This window comes from Chrysemys picta, chromosome 4 (genome assembly GCF_011386835.1).
Source record: "Chrysemys picta bellii isolate R12L10 chromosome 4, ASM1138683v2, whole genome shotgun sequence".
In the NCBI taxonomy this organism is placed as follows: Eukaryota; Metazoa; Chordata; order Testudines; family Emydidae; genus Chrysemys; species Chrysemys picta.
Window position 1 is genome coordinate 80,322,347 of NC_088794.1, and position 13,499 is coordinate 80,335,845.

A 13,499-nucleotide genomic window follows, 5' to 3' on the forward strand; every position below is an offset into this window, starting at 1 on the left:
TACATTCCCAGCCATCACGAATGTTTTCTTTCCCTTTTTTTGCAGATGACACGATTGGTGCTGCCCAGCATGCTGGAAAGGTGAGTCATGCAAACACTATACAGACAAAGTCATCATTATTTATAGGGGAGAATCCTTTCTTTGAAAAATTCATTACTGTGACTAATCAGCCTACCCTCCATGTTTTAACAGCAGAGTATTGCCGGGTGAGTCACGCCGATGGTGCATGAATCATCAGACGGTGGAAGCCTTTTCCACTCGATTCCCTTTTATTTTTCCTCTTCCCCCTTCTCCACTGTTGTGGTGATTTCTTTTAGAACAGAATTAAAAAGCCCGTCTGACTCATCGGCACTAACTCAACAACCTGCTATTCTGAGGGGGTGGTTACAGTTCCTGGGAATAACCTTCTTAAGGCTATTTCTCAGAGTCATTGTAAGTAAAAGGGATTCAGAGAGTATGCTCTCATTATACAGTAGGAGGCATATTGAGGGCAGTGTGTGATCATATAGTAAATCAGAATTGGAGGCAACTCTTTAAAATAACAGTTAATGCACACCAGTCTTTCACTGCTGGAGACATGTATTGACTTCCAGGTTAGATCCCAGGTAAAACTAAAGCCACAAAGTCTCAGCCTTGTGGCAGTTTTCTAGTTGACATTGATTGTTCCATGATTTTCAGTTTTTGCTCAAGAGCTATGCCTGGATTTCCAGGGGTTGTGGAGCTGTGTGGAAGATTGCATAGCACCAGGCATGGTAGCCATCATGATTAGTCTGCTGCTTTTGGCATCACCAAATAAATACAATAGGAGGGGAATAAATACAATGGTTCAGTACCATTTGCATAGGTAATGCAGCATGGTGGTTTTGGTATGTAAACAAACCTAAAATATTGAAGAGCGCTTAAAGAATTAACCTTTTGTTTTGTATACCCTGGGATTCACTTTCTTAGCACACATGTGGAGGGTTCTCCTAATTCATAGGCCAAAAATTATTTCTTGACCAAAGTGTAGGACTCATTGCTGCCCTATGGCAGATGTAGTTTTGCTCATGACCATAAGTAGTATATGCCTGACTTCAAAATCAAATGCAGTAAAAATATTCTGAGTAGCTCTACTGTTGCCATGAAAGGAAGAGAGATGGACATTACTGAAGTCACTCGGCTTTTCTGAAGGGTTTAATATGCTATATACTGGGATTCTTTTAAACAAAATTAGAAATTGTAACAAATGAAAAAAGTGTAGACCATATATAAAACAACGCTGTTTAGGAGATTTTCGTGGATGTGGCTGGCAGAGATGATCTTCAGCTGTTCTTCTTCCCTTTGTTTTCACTTTTGATTGTTCCTTTTCTCTATTCACCACACACTCAGCATTGTGGCAGCCTTCAAACCTCCTGTCTTTTTAAAGAGGCCTCCTACTCTGTCCACTAAGCAGCCTCTTTTTTTTAAATATCTCCTTTTAAAAGCACCTCTTTCATAAAGCTGTCCTACATTCCTTTTCAAAACGTATGTATAGCACTGTTTGGTCTTTTATTTTTGTCTTGTATCTTTTTTTGTTTGTTTCAGTTAGATTGTCACTTTCTCAGGGCAGGAACTTTGCTTTTCTGTTAAGATGGTATACACTTGCATACAGCTTGACACATATTGAGTGATATAGTCTGAATATAGATCAGGGAACCAATATATGCTGAGTTATAGTTCTGACTAGCCATCGGCAAGTCACTTCATCTTTCTGCCTCAGTTGCCCTATCTGTAAAATGGTGATACATACTTACCTCACAGGAGGGTGAGACTTAATATTCAAAAAGTGGTTTGCAGACAAAAGTCGTATTATTGTTAAGAATTGTTCACCAATCTGAAGACCTTGTCTCTCCCCCCCCCCCCCCCCCCCCCCCCCCCAAAATCATATAGAGCCATTTTAAATGATTCCCACATCCTGGATGGTGCTCTTAGTATGGAAAGGAAAGATGGGTGACAAAAGCCTCTACATTCTTGCTGGCTCAGTTTTTGTTTTATTGACCTTACGGGGTACAAAAAACAGTTCTGCAGCCCCCTGCACCCATGGTATAAATTATTAGACTATTAACACTGTTCAGAATCTATAACCACAACAGATCTGGTGGCTCACCAGGCCAAGAGTATGAATGGCTGTGTTTAACTGTTCTGTGTGGGCCAAACACAAACTCCTCATCTGGATTTATGGGCCTGGACAAAGTTAAGGGGGCCAGGTTGATCTGTCCAAGTGTATTATACTGAAGATCCCATGATCACTAGGCATAACCTGTTCAAGGAGATAAAACTTAGTGTAATGCACTTGTGTGTCTGTGTGCACGCACGTTTGTACAATGTATACCCATGTAATGTCTCAAGGGTGAAGGAATAGCAGAGCAGACTTTATAATCTCTAACTCTTTGGGCTGGTCCACACTAACCCCCCACTTTGAACTAAGATACGCAACTTCAGCTACGTGAATAACGTAGCTGAAGTCGAAGTATCTTAGTTCGAACTTACCACGGGTCCACACACGGCAGGCAGGCTCCCCCATCGACTCCACGTACTCGTCTCGCAGAGCAGGAGTACTGGCGTCGACGGTGAGCACTTCCGGGATCGATTTATCGCATTTAGACAAGATGCAATAAATCAATCCCAGAAGATCGATTGCTTACCACCGGACCCGGAGGTAAGTATAGACGTACCCTTTGTGTCTGTAAGGAGAATTTGACCACTCCTTGTATGTCTTTCCTCTTAATTTGTATTAAGTACAGCACTAGAATACCTTTTCTGTAAATGCTGGCATTTAGGCTTTGTGCTCTGGCTCGTCTTCTGGTCCCCTAATGCTTATATTTTAAATATGACAATTATAATCTGCACTTTGTATTACACTTAGATGAGCTGTTCTACTATAGATGTTCAGACTTTTGTCTGCTCTTTGCAAAGGTGGGAGCCTCGTGGAACTACTCAAGAAATTAAGATTTATGTCTTTATGAGCAAGAAAAATCAGTTGACTATTTTTCTAGACAAATATCAAACTATAGTGTATATATTGCTATAGAAGTAGCAAGTGCATAATTACATTATGGAGGAAGCTTGCTCTTTCCACTTTGCGTACAGCTGGAGCAGGCGGTAGTTACCATAGCAACAGTGGGAAAGCTAAATATAGCATCTCTTACGCTGTACCACTTAAGGTAGAATGATGGTGAGGTGTTAGGGTGTGTTAGGCAAGTCACCTTTTTATTTATTAATGCTAATCAACTTTCTTCAGCAAACTGTTGAGGAGTGGGGCATATATCAAAAGTTTAATTTACCCAGTCAAGTTTGCCAAACCAACACTCTCTCCTTGTTCAAATCCCTCCTTACAAAACCTGTTTCTTCTGTGATACCTGAAAGAAACAAAGCCATAATCATGGGGTGATTGGAAACTGTTATCTCCACATCTGGATTCCCTGCCCTCTGTGGTGTTTAAATTGTGAGCTCTTCAGGTCAGGACCAGTTTTTGTTTTTGTCTTTCACAGCACTAAAGCCTTTTGTCAGCACTAAACAAGACAGTAATATATAGGGTTCTCAGTCTGTTGCATGGAAGCTATATTTATGACTTGTGGAATTTTTCATAGGGATTGCCATACTGGATCAGACCAGTAATCCACCTAGTCCAGTATTCTATCTCTGACAATGGCCAGTGCTATCTGCTTCAGAGGAAGAAATCTACAGTAGGTTGTTATGGTATAACCTTCCCCTATGGAAAGCTGCTTCCTGACCCTCAATAGAGGCTGGCTTATGCCCTGAAGCTTAAATGTTTATATCCTTTCCAAGGCTTTAGTTTGAGTTTTAAATATTTACTATTCTTGTTTAGCCACATAAATGTCTGATCCTTTTTTTGAATCCTGCTAAGCTTTTGGCCTCAGTGAACTCTTGTGGCAATTACTTCCGCAGCCTAACTGTGCATGTGAAAAAGTATTTCCTTTCATCAGTTTTGAATTTCCAGTATTTCATTTTAATTAAATGTCAACTTGCTTTTGTATTACAAGAGGGTGAATCCAAGGTTCCGATCTCCTATCCCTATACCATTAACTTTTCTGTGCGCTTTTATCATAGCTTCTCTTATTTAATCTCTTCCATAAGGTAAACAGTCTGTCTTTTCAAACTCTTTGTATGAGCGTTTTTCCTTCTTCCTAATATTCTCATCAAATCCCCTGTATTTCTGCTATATTTTTTCTGAGAGAGGATGATCAGAAGGACCTGAACACAGTATTTCAGGTCAGGTATACTATTAATTTAGAACTGCATTATATTTTCTGTATTGTTGACCCTCCCATTCCATATGCATCCTAACATTGTTTGGTTTTTTGACCATTACTGCACATTAAACAGAGGTCTTCACTGAGTTGTTTCCTTAGTGATGTTCAGGTGTTTTAGCTGAGTTACTGCTTTTTAAATCAACTCTTAAGAGATATGATTAGTTCAAATTATTTTCTCCAATATGCATTATTTGCATTGTCAATATTCAGTTTCATCTGTCATTCTGTAGCCCATCCACGTAGCATTGTTGGGCCTTATGAAGGTCTTCTTAATAGTCTCTAGTCTGAGTAATCTAAATGGTTTTGACATCTGTAAATTTAGCCATCTCACTACTCATTCCTGTTTTGAGCTCAAGAATAAATATACTGAACACCTGCTATGAAAAACTTGTGGCACCCATTGTTAATCCTTTTGCCACAGTGAAAGCTGACCATTTAGTCCTATTTTTACGTTGTCTCAGCTACTTTCTGATCCATGTTAATACTTTGCCTCTCCATCATGGCTACTGAGGAACTTTGACAAAGGCTCTAGGGAGACAAGAGGGCTGCTACACCAGTAAATAATACCATGATCAGAAACTCTGAAGCTTTAGCAGGAAACAAACAGAAATCAAGTTATTTCGTGGAATTTGTTCTTCTGGTGTTAAAGCGTACCTATCAAAAATAATGTCACTACATCCTTGTGCTTCCAAAGCAGCCTTTTTACAGTCAGTTCACAAAGTGCAGTTACATGGCTATAAGGATAGATATTTGCCAATGGACTGAAACATTAATTATGGTATTTGCAGTGGTGTTATGATACAAAAGATTTGTGAGTGCTTGTTAGTTTATTACAGAAGCTTCAATTCAGAGATATTTCAACCTCCATTTTCCTGTTTGCTTAAAACTTCCTGTAGCGGGGTGGTTACCCCTCTCCTGCCCTGAAGGGCTTAAAACAGCCCTGGGAGAGGGCTGTGGCAGGGGAAAGGCTGGGCTGACTGGAAAGCAGCCACAGCTGTGGCTGGCTTAATGAGGGCCCAGCTGACCCTTATAAAAAGACTGAGCCAGAGGCCCAGAAGGAGTCTCTCTCCAGGCTGGGGGAGAGCAGGGCCTGGCTGCCTGCAGAAAGGGTACTGGGAGTGAAGCAGGGCTGGGGAGAGCCAGAGGAGCAGGGGAGCTCCAGGCTGGCAACTCCCCAGGCTGCAGGGTCTGGTCCAAGGCCCATAGAGGTACTGGGAGGCAGAGGAAGGCAGCAGGTCCGAACCCCCTTGCCTGTAATGAGTGGCTTTTACACTGCAGTTTGCCCCAGGGAGCGGGGGCTTAGTGATGACCGGCAGTAGCCCAGACTGAGGCAAAGTGGGGATTAGAGGGTTGGGGGTTTCCCAGAGAGGGAAGACCCATAGAGACTGGTGAGGGTATTGCTGGGGGAAGCCCCCGGGTAAAGGGGCACTGGGTCCGGGAGGGACACTGGGGCCAGCGGCAGCAGGACACCAGCCTGCAGAAGGCACTCCGAGGGCTGGAGAGCTAATTCCCTGAGGCGACCAGCAGGAGGCGCCACAGGGGTGAGTCCCGCACCGTTTACACTTCCCCATCCCATTGCGGAAGAATTACTTGCAGTCGGAATACTAAAGAGTTACAAGATACTTGAAGGAACTTTCATTTGCTAAATCTTAATCATTGTTTTGTCAAATGATATAGTCTGAGGGCTTGTCTTCATTACCACACTACACTCGGTGCAGCTGCATCGATGCAGCTGTGTCAACATAGGGCATCTGGTGAAGATGCGCTATGTCAACAGGAGAGCATTCTCCCATTGATGTAATTAGTCCACCTCAACAAGACATAGACACTGCTTTAAGTCGATGCAACTTGCATCACTCGAGGGTAGTTTTTTCACACCCTGAGCAAGGTAAGTTACATTGACTTTAGCAGTAGTGTAGACAAGACCTGAGTTGGGGTTTGGAAGGTAAATACAAGGTCAGCTGATAGCCAATATCAGATCAATGCTTAAAATGTAGGCTTTACTGTGTGGGGTACCAAACATGTTTGGTATCTAGAGGATTGTCTTCTGTTGTGTATTTCTAGTCTAGCCTGTCCATCAACAAAAAAATTACTTCAAAATTTGAACAGTGGGTATGGGTACTTGTTACTACCTCACAAGGGCATTGTGAACTGATGTTTATAAACCATGCCAGGTCCCCTTATGAAAGATACTATAGAAGTGCAAAATATATTACAAATTTCTCCTATTATTTCTGCCACTTTAGCAGAGATTTGAAAGCTGCCCTTGGGCATCTGTTAAGTTGCCCTTGCAACTCTTAACTGGGAAAAGTTTTGAAACCTTGAGCCTAGATGTACAGGGCCTAATTCTTCTAGTACAGTAGTTTAACATTTGTGTAACTTCACTGGCTTCAGTGGAGTTACTCCTGATTAATACGTGCACAAAAAGAGAATCAGGCCCATGTCTGTTATAGCCATTAGAAGACAAATTGCAAATCTCTGAACTATTTTTCTTTTATTTAAATGATAAATGAAACTACATGACCCCTATTGAAAGTAAACATTTCCCTTTAGTTAACAGACAATTCTGAAGCCTGTAAGTCATGTGTTCTTTCCTGCAAGTGACTGTGCTTTCATTGCCTTTCAGATCTAAAGGAATAATCCTGAATATCTCTTCAGCTGCTGGCATGTATCCATCTCCACTGCTCACTCTGTACTCAGCAACCAAGGTATGCTTTCTTTTTGGTATGCTCCAATCTGAACTGTCACAACAGAAACGTAACAATAAAAGCTATAAGAATAAATGTTTCTGGGGTCCCTCTATTGATGGTTTGATGAAGTAAGGGTTTGTCTACACTGCTCTGCGTTTCAGAGTATGGGGATGTGAATATCAGTGTGCACTTAGTGCTGTCTTGTGACGCCCCTGTGTGGATGCTGTGTGCATGAACTGAAAGGTTCCTAGCTCACATTAATGTGATCACCTTCAAATAGGACTACATTAAATGTGAAGTAGAAACTTTTTTGTTTGTGCCTGCAGTGTCCACGCAGGGGAGTTACAGCTCAGCACTTCAATGCACATTGTTAGTCACACCCTCATAGTATGAACTGCAGGCAGTGTAGACATGCTTTAAAAGTACTGAACTTAATTTTTTGCATACAATGAAAGCTTGGGTGGGGTAGGAGAGAAAAACAAGGCATACTGGTTTTATTATCGTGTCCACCTAATGTTTTGTGAGGTCTGCATACACTTCCTTAACACATGCTGCATTTTTTTAAACGCTCAAATAATTTGATGTCTTATTTAAAGGAGGACATTAACAAAAGGCAAACTTGGTGTGGGGTGGACCCATGGGCACAGAACGTGTGTGAAAATTAGTCTATATACAGAAAGATATTGGCACTTTTCTCCCTCTGGTCTTACTGAAGATATTTTTGAACATGATTCTCCTGTTGTATGATAGATTACACCCTACACTTTAGTCCTGTCCATTGTTTCTATTAAAGTTACACCCTGTTTCCTCTATTGGGCCCTATATGCACAACTTAAGATATCCACTTACAAGTTTTGATTGTTTGAATCTGGAAACAATCAGACTAGTTTAAAAAGTTCATCACTGGAAAAACAACATTCTAAATGTTTCTTGCTTTTTATAATTTTTTTTTTGGCTGTCTCATTTTACAGTTTCAGTAAAACGTTGTATTGGTCTATGAAAACAATCCTGTGCAGTACATCTTCACTCTTTCAAAAGTATTGTCCTACCACCATGTCACCACTTCAACCCAATTGTATGAGCTCTGCCATTCCTGACCTTAGTCATCCATGCAAGTTATAGGAGCCTCATTTAAAAATGTTTGTTTTCTTTCTTTATTTCTCACTGCCGTGGAGAAGGGATGTCAAAACAGCTTTTTTCCAATAGCAGATAGTATGAATCTGTGCAAGTGGACCACTAGTGCAGTTCACGCAGAATATTTATTACTACTTGCCTTAGTTTGAATGCTATTCTTATAGCTTTTAAAGTGTGTTCCATACTAGGTATTGCAGCAAATTGTTGGCTTTCTTTCTCTCTCCTGATTTCAGTTTTCTAGCTAGTTCAAATTTTTTTTAAGTGATATAAAACACACAGAAGCTACTCGTCATTTATTGAATGTGTTTACAGACTTGCACATGCTGTGATTTTAAAGAGATTTCGCTGCATTTATAATGTTGACTTCTCCAAAGATACCATCTGTGCAGGATTCCCAGTTCTCTCCCTTCTGCTAGCACCCAACAACCATAGCTCCCTGAGCTATTTTTGTGGCAGTAGTAGCTAGTAGAATTACCAGCAATCCCTCTTCCCTCCGCTGGTGGTAGTGAACCACCACTAAGCTTTAACCATTACCCTATGAAACTTTCTGTCATTTCCTTTTTGAACCACGGTCACTAAAGAAGTTTCCCACAGGAACTGCAACCATCAAGCTACTTTCGATTGCACTAAATTTGTCTGCCTTGATATCCTTCTATGTTCTCTCATCGGGTCTGCCCCTCCCTTTTTTGTAATGCTGTGGCTCTTCAGCTGCCATTGGCCCATGAGATAACCAATAAGGTATTGTCCTACAGTTAGAGATCTTGGCAGAACCGCAGTTCAGTGGTTGAAGTCTTTCTGATTGGCCTCAGCATTCAGCCTCCATTTTTACCTTGACCCTTCATCTTTCTATGTTTGGGAGTTAATTTGACTCCAAAGCTACTTGTTGTGTGGGTTTTTAGGATGTCCTCCATCCACTTGAGCCCTAAAAAGGCAATAAGAGTCCTTGGGGCAGAAGAATGTCTAATGGATGAGTAGAAGGGGAAAGTATCAGATCTGTGTACAAATGTCAAGCTGAGCACTCAAGCAGTATGGCAGTCCTGGAAACTACCTTAAGTACAGCCCAAGGCCTAGCCCCTAGTGCTTCAAGGATTTCTTTTTCTAAGAACATGTTTGAGTCAGCGTTCAGCACTAATCACGAGACTGTCAGTGCCACCCATGTCAGAGCAAATCCAGTTTCCCTTTAGGCTCAGCAGGATAGTTTCGTCTTCAGAGAGTCCTGAATCCTCCCTCTGAAGAGTAAAGACTCTGCCATGCAGTCGCTAATTCCTTCCAGACCTTGCTACCTGAAGTCACAGGTTCCTGAGTTCCACCTGCTCTTAGACATTACTTCCTCACAAGAAGAGGCACTGCGTGCTCAGCTGCCATCTGATGCATCCCTGCTGTAGTCCTTTAGATATGAAAATGTACTCTGTTCACACAATCCGAGCTGCCATATGCCTAGCAGGAAGGAAGAACACAAGTCTCATGCAAACTGAGTTGATCCATGATATATCCTCACATGTGATGCATATATCAGATAGTGATGCATCAGGTTCCCATAGGGAATCCAATGAAGTGGATCACTTCACCACATGCCTGAATAAGAAGCTACCACTCTTCTTCTCATGACCCTGAGAAGAGCTAGGTCTAGCAAAACGCTACCTTCTTTGAGTGATGGTCCCTATTGTATTCCACTGAGAATATGTGCATGAACCATGCTCCCGGAGCCAGAACTTTTGAGAGTAGTACTGTTCAGCAGTCCGCGCATGCACTCTGCACTGCCTCATGTCTTCCCCCGAGGTGATAAAGGGCATGGCAGGACTCCGGTGTCTCCAGTTCCTTCTCACCGCCTCATGGTCTGAGTCAGAGCTTTTACTTTCCTATCATCCTTGTAACACACTTTACAAAATATCCTTAGTACTGTGCATAGTTTAGATTTATTTTATTCTGTATCCCCTTTTTTTTTATTTTTGTTCAAATTTTCCTTTCGTGACAGACTTAGAACTTGGGACACTGCTTCGGTGGTAATTCCCGCCATTACAACCTGCACCCCACCCCCAGGATTCGGGCCTGGGTACAGGATTATACTGAAGATGTCGAGGTTCAAAACCTGTGCTTCCCACCTTCGCTCATTTTCTATCAGCAATGAGCACCAGCACTGTTTGTAATGCTTTGGGGAAGCCCACATTGCGGCTAGGTGCAGTATCTGCCTGTCCTTTCCTGCCCATACTTGAGAGGATTGGACTCTCTGCCTCAGGAAACACTTTATGGAGGCTGCCATGAGTCAGTCATTGGATCCTGGCCAAGGAACCCCCCAGTACATTGGCCTGAACATGCGAAGAGTGTTCCCCCTACTGCAGAACCTCCATCTGGATCCGCCAGTACTAGTGCTAAGCACCCCGTGCCGGGGCCTAGCCATGAAGCAAGGAAGCATGCACATAAGCATGACAGCAAATCTTCCTTCAAGTCTAAGACAGATTTGGCACCAATCATGGGTTCCAGCCATGAAGGAGCCACGTGTTCCAAGTCAGTCAAGACCAAGACACAGCCATATTCATCACTGGATCCACTTGTACTGATCCTGTGATTCCGCCAGCTCTGACTCCGCCGGAGTCACAGGAAACGTCGGTCCCCAGACGGATGCAGTTTCCAGTACCAGGCCCTCCAACGGAAAGGATATCATTGACCCCTGGGAGATTTAGAAGCGCCCTGGTCCCCACGAGTTGTTTGCACTGGAGGGACTGTGGTCTCTATGGGCCCCAATCTGATCACTAAGTTGAAGGAACCCTTATCTGCTATGTTCCTGCCTCCCCCCATTGGCGAGATTTCTGACTCCTATGATTCAGATGATACGGATATCCGACATGGTCCATGGGTCCTGTTCCGGATGCACAATGACCGGAAGGTTCTTACAGCATGGTGGCAATTCCCCACCTTGCCTGACCCACAGAGTTGGTATCCAGCACCATGGTCACAGGCTACACAACCACAGGATCAACTGGGTTGGCCATACTGGAGCTCATGGCCCCAACATTCACACTCCAAATGAGCTACTTCCTAGACCCCAAAAAGAATGTAGTATGGAGACTGATTTTGGCAACCATTCCATTTCCAAACAAAGATTCTGCATGGTCACACTTGCAACAATCATTCCCTCCCTAGAAAAAGGCATGTGGTTTATGGCTCTCGATATACAGGACGCCTACTTCCATTTCTGTATACACCTGACACACAGAAGGTTCCTGAGGTTCAAGGTGGGACCTTGACACCTTCAATATAGGGTCATACTGTTTGGACTTACCACTGCCCAGGGAGTATTCACCAAAGTTTTCTCAGTGGTTGGAACCAGACATCAGAGGATCCCCGTTTTTCCCTATCTGCATGATTAGCTATGGTAGCATGGTGAAAAGAAGCAGCCCAGGAATCGATGTCCCAACTCCTTCTACTCCTCTCCTCCCTGGGGATCAATGTCAAAAATCAAGCCCTACACAATCACTGGAGTTCATAGGAGCTCTCATAGATGCGACTTCTGCCTGAGTTCCAGGTTCCAGACAATGTGAGAACTAATCATTTGGGTGACTTCCAACCTTTCGGTTCTGGCCAAAATCTGCCTTTCTGTCTTGGTACACGTGGCGAGATCCACCTATGTCATGTCCTTCGCTCACCTACACTTGCGCCTCCTTCAGCTGTAGCTCCAAAGAGTCTACTCCCCCGCTCATCAACCTATGCATACTCTGCTCAGTATGCCACCAGAAGTCCTTTCCTCACTACAATGGTAGATGGACCCACTATGGGTCTGCTCGGGGATGACCTTCCTCTCATCCTCGCCCACTGTGACTATCATAATACATGCATCCCTCACAGCCTGGGGCGCCCACATGGGCAACTGCATGAAACAAGGCACCTGGACACCAGGGGACACCAGGATGCACATAAGCATATTGGAACACTGGGCAGTACGCAAAGCTTGACAGGTGTTCCTGCCAACATTTCAGGGTCAACACGTTCTCATCATGTCAGAGACCACCAGTCTTTTACTTAAGCAAGGGGGAACGAGATCCCAAGCCCTGTGTGCCGAAACTATATACCTATGGGAATGTGCATAGAATCAGAGAACTGGAAGGAACCTCGAGAGGTTATCTAGTCCAGTCCCCTACACTCGTGGCAGGACTGCTTATCTAGATCATTCCTGACAGGTGTTTGTCTAACCTGCTCTTAAAAAATCTCCAATGATGGAGATTCCACAACCTCCCTAGGCAATTTATTCCAGTGCTTAACCACCCTGACAGGAAGTTTTTCCTAATGTCCAACCTAAACCTCCCTTGCTGCAATTTAAGCCCATTGCTTCTTGTCCTATCCTCGGAGGTTAAGACGAACATTTTTTCTTCCTCCTTCTTGTAACAACCTTATTTGCTTATTTTCATGAAAACTTATGTCCCCTCTCAGTCTTCTCTTTTCCAGACTAAACACACCCATTTTTTTCAATCTTACCTCATAGGTCATGTTTTCTAGACCTTTAATAATTTTTGTTACTCTTCTCTGACTCTCTCCAATTTGTCCACATCCTTCCTCAAATGTGGCACCGAGAACTGGACACAATATTCCAGTTGAGGCCCAATCAGTGCAGAATAGAGCAGAGGAATTACTTCTCGTGTCTTGCTTACAACACTCCTGCTAATATATCCTAGAATGATGTTCGCTTTTTTTGCAACAGCGTTACACTGTTGACTCATATTTAACTTGTGGTCTACTATGATCCCCAGATCCCTTTCCGCAATACTCCTGCCTAGGTAGTCATTTCCCATTTTGTATGTGTGCAACTGATTGTTCCTGCCTAAATGGAGTACTTTGTATTTTTCCTTATTGAATTTCATCCTATTTACTTCAGACCAATTTTCCAGTTTGTCCAGAACATTTTGAATTGTAATCCTATCCTCCAAACCGCTTGCAACCCTTCCCAGCTTGGTATCGTCCGCAAACTAAATGTACTCTGTATGCCATTATCTAAATCATTGATGAAGATATTGAACAGAACCGGACCCAGAACGGATCCCTGCCGGACCCCACTCGTTATGCCCTTCCAGCATGACTCGAACCACTGATTACTCTCTGGGAACAGTTTTCCAACCAGTTTTGCACCCACCTTTATAGTAGATTCATCTAGGTTGCATTTCCCTAGTTTGTTTATGAGACGGTCATGCAAGACAGTATCAAAAGCTTTACTAAAGTCAAGATATACCATGTCTACTGCTTTCCACCTATATAGGCTTGTTACCCTGTCAAAGAAAGCTATCAGGTTGGTTTGACACTATTTGTTTTTGACAAATCCATGCTGACTGTTACTTATCACCTTATTATCTTCTTGATGTTTGCAAATTGATTGCTTAATTATTTGCTCCATTAT

The 13,499-nt window shown here is 42.9% G+C and overlaps 1 protein-coding gene across 2 annotated transcripts in view; it reads left to right on the forward strand.

The window, feature by feature from the left end:
• The window catches only part of HSD17B12 (hydroxysteroid 17-beta dehydrogenase 12), a 253,973-nt gene that overhangs the window by 219,336 nt on the left and 21,138 nt on the right, over positions 1 to 13,499 (forward strand). For both annotated transcript variants that reach the window (XM_065592787.1, XM_005286751.5), the window contains 2 exons: positions 46 to 80; positions 6,919 to 7,000. In XM_065592787.1, the coding sequence (XP_065448859.1) occupies positions 46 to 80; positions 6,919 to 7,000 (117 nt within the window). The remainder of the gene's footprint in view (positions 1 to 45; positions 81 to 6,918; positions 7,001 to 13,499) is intronic.